At 40.3% G+C, this 3,836-nt stretch overlaps 1 protein-coding gene across 1 annotated transcript; it reads right to left on the minus strand.

Annotated features, from left to right (window-relative positions):
* Positions 1-368: 368 nt before the first annotated feature.
* On the minus strand, positions 369-2,966 carry LOC143593989 (protein NUCLEAR FUSION DEFECTIVE 4-like). Its single transcript, XM_077073427.1, has one exon. The coding sequence runs from the start codon at positions 2,573-2,575 to the stop codon at positions 800-802; it is 1,776 nt and encodes a 591-aa protein (XP_076929542.1). The 5' UTR covers positions 2,576-2,966; the 3' UTR covers positions 369-799.
* Positions 2,967-3,836: the final 870 nt, after the last annotated feature.

Here is a 3,836-nt window from a genome sequence, read left to right on the forward strand (position 1 = left end):
ACTAACAACTAACAAGATCAATAAAGTAAGTAAAGCAAGGATTGTCGAGTTAGTTAATAACATTGACTAGAAAAGAAGAGTTGCCACTTACAGGAACATTACTTGTTAGTTGTTAGTTCCAAAGAATTATCCATTACAAGATTACATCAACATCTAACGATTCGAGTTGTGGGATGAGATTCACACCTCATGCACACCATAGTTACCGTAAAACCGAAAACAAACTAACCAATGGTGCAACGGATTTTAAATAACTTGTCCGGTGTATTGGAAAAGTTAAGTTACATACAAAACTTATTTTAAAATTCAAGTAAATGTATATGTTTATACATCATCCAACGAAAATCTCAACGTAATATGACTCGTGTGAAAAGAAAAGAAATAGTACGTGACTCCTAAAAAATATATTAATGTAACTATATGACTATATTTTTTTTAATTATTTCTCGAGTACACATAAACCTTAAAAAAACATGTCACATGATCACACAATCATTTTGCAAAACAAATAATCAGATGTTGAACGACACATCCGCTCGTATCGTGACACGTGGCAACAAAATTATCCACGGAAATTTTTTGTCCACAGCCTGCACACTTTTGGTTTTATCATAACACTACGAAAATTTCGATTTTTATCAATAAAATTCATATTATATTACTCATTATAATGGAAATCAACATTGTTTATACAAAAGCAATTAATTAGATATCTTTGATCTTAACTTTACTTTTATGGTATATTGGCTACAAACGGACCAAACCCAAATCAACTATTTTCTTCCTCGCCTGTTTTTCTCTACGGAGGCGGCGCCAACGGTGGTTTACTGGTGGTCATCGGTGAAACCACCATCTCAGTACGTGCAGTTTCTGCCTCTGCCGCCTCTCTAAACTTCTTGTAGATATCCCCGCGATAAAACTTCCTTGTACGGATCACTAAAATGAAAGATATAAAACACGCAAACAACGTTGCACCGGTTATTATAAGGAAAGACATTTTGTAACAGTCGACACCCGTACAACTTAAATCTTCATTGTTTTTTCTTGCCATTCCGCTTGCAATCAATTGTTTTTCCGCCTCTTTGTCGTATAGACGGCCCGCCACCACTACATTGAGGATGTACGCTCCTAGCGGGCTCGCCCCGCCGCCCAAATTATACAAAGTCGAGTAGTATTTCAACCCGAATAGTTCGGATATTATTGCAAAGATCAATGGCCATTGAGCTCCAAAGCAAAAGCCCATTATGACTGATGACACATAGAGCCCATTAGGCACACCAAATGCAATTAACAAGTGACCAACACATGAGACAAAAAGGACTATAGTGAGCATCAATGGCCGAGGAAACTTGTACTTGGCTAGTAACATTTCCGAAAGGAAACCCGAAGCGACCCGGCCCGCGTAGTTCCATATACTCACTAACGTCACGAAAGTCGAGATGCTCGTGCTCGGGTACCCAAGCGACCGCCCGATCTGCCCAAGATTATCGATCGCGGTCAGTGTCCCACCGACACCAAAAGTGGTCGTGGTGAATAATATCAACATATCGATACTAAACACCGCTTGTAATATCGTAAAGTCATCCCCTCTTTCGGGCGGGGTAAAAACCGTCTTCCAACACGAAACTTCCTTCTCCTGTGACGGAGCGGGCAACATTGCAAAACTAGCACTCGGGTTCTCAGTGGTTATATTAACAGCGACATGATTTAAACTACCCACCTCTTCCTTTCTTCTCCGAAGCTTAAATTCTTCGCTAAAAACAATCCCGAACGGGGCGAATAATAATATCACAACAATCGCAGCCGTGACATCGAACTCAAAGTCCGAAAACCTGAGCTTGCTTTGAGTAATTATGACAACCATCAGAAACCCGGCTAACCCTAACGAGATATACAAAAACTTATAGAAAATCTTGACCTCGTTCGCTTGTCGAACCACTTTCATAACCCGAACGATTCTCAAAAACACGATTGACACCGCGGCCGGAAGCCACCCGATAAACAATATAAGCGACTTGGTGTCATACCCATAAAACCCATGATACAACTGCGTAATAATCGCCCCGCTTAACCCCACAAACCCCTTCAAAAGCCCGAGAACCACCCCTCGGCTCTCGGGGAAGTTTTTAACACACGTGACCAACGCACCCGTGTTGGCAAACGTTTGCGAATTGGCACCAATACAAATGAACAAACACATTTGCCAGACGGGCGGTTTGGCTATTTTACCCATGACCGCTAGCCAAATCATGAAGTACCCCGAGAAGTTCATGATGGCACCTAGAAAGAGCACCACCCACGGCGGAGACACTTCGTTTATTAAACCCGAAATGATCCCGACATTACCGCCTAAGTCCTTAAACGTACTTAGAAGATTTAGCGTGCTTTGATCATACCCTAAAGAGTGTTTAATGTCACCCGAGTATAAAGCGAACATGTAAGTCGCCCCTGCGACCGACATAATAAGAAACGAGGCGAACACCATGAACCACCGGCCGGTGAAGACATTTAAGGTTAGGTTACCCATGTCTTTCAACCGTGCACCACCACCACTAGAAGATTGAGCTATACTCATGTTGTGTTCGATAATATTATGTGTAACGAAGTATGTGAATGATGAATATTGGTGTTATATGTGGCTATTTATTAACATGGAGTGAAGACAAGTTGTTGATTGCTATAAAGTTGACTGGTTGCAGGAATCAAAAATGAACTCAACTTAATGGGAATGGTGGAAATTGATGTGTCAAATTATTGGGAGATTCTAAAATAATATTGTACCGGTATGGTATATTGTGTGTTTGTAGATCATATGGTTACATGTCCCTTGATTAATCCTTTTAATGGAAGTAATTGTCACATGCCTAAATCTAATTTTCTCTCTCCAATATTTGCTTTGTAGTTATCACGGGTGGGCAATAGGCATATTCATTTTAGTTTTTCTTTTTCTAAAAAGATATATATAACTATTTTATTATTTTATTATGTATAAATATGAGATAAGTCAGGGGGAGGGGTGGTGGATGTGGTGGCATCTAGGAGTGTGCACGGTTTGGTTCGGTTCGGTTCGGTTATTAGCAATAACCCAACCTAACTAATCGGTTATCGGTTCGGTTCAGTTCGGTTAATAACCATTTTCAAACTTGAGCTAAAATTTTGCTTAAAAATACATGAAATGAATGTTTAAATACATGAAATGAATGCATAACCACATGAAATGAAGGTATAAATATATGAAATTGAGATATTAGTATATGAAATGGAGATATAAATACACGAAAATGATAATATTAAACTATTAATACATATAATACATGAAATAGAGGGGGAAAAGACTTGAAAATATTAAAAAGTGAAGAGTTCGGTTCGGTTCGGTTAATTCGGTTTTCGGTTATATCGATTCGGTTTCATCGATTTTTGGTTCGGTTTCGGTTAACGATTCGGTTATTGCTCACCCCTAGTGGCATCACTCATCACACACCCCATCCAATCAAACGGTGTCACATCAACAACCTCAAATCCATCACATATGATGGTTTTTAACTAGGGGTGGTAGTGTGATGATGTGGTGTGGTGTGATGGAATTCCTTGGTCCTCCTCATCAAACGGCTCCATTCCTTGGTTTTCACCCATCACCACGCGTGATGGCCATCACGCAAAGGATCTCCATCAAGCGTGATAAGAGAGTGACGGCGGTGTTGAGTGGTGCCATCACGCGTGATGGATCTCCTTCACGCGGTGCCCCGTCCCTCCTCATAAACGTTTGATATAGCAACCATCTCCACTACCACCACCACTTATAATTAGTGGGCCAGCTTATGAGATTAACTCGAGTA

The sequence above is a fragment of the Bidens hawaiensis genome, unplaced genomic scaffold (assembly GCF_021521415.1).
Source record: "Bidens hawaiensis isolate Kalapana, Puna unplaced genomic scaffold, B.hawaiensis_p1.1 tig00042985_1, whole genome shotgun sequence".
Taxonomy (NCBI): Eukaryota; Viridiplantae; Streptophyta; class Magnoliopsida; order Asterales; family Asteraceae; genus Bidens; species Bidens hawaiensis.

Excerpts from the sequence above, each read along its gene's own strand:
- LOC143593989 (XM_077073427.1), bottom strand. The coding sequence starts at position 2,575 with ATGAGTATAGCTCAATCTTCTAGTGGTGGTGGTGCACGGTTGAAAGAC.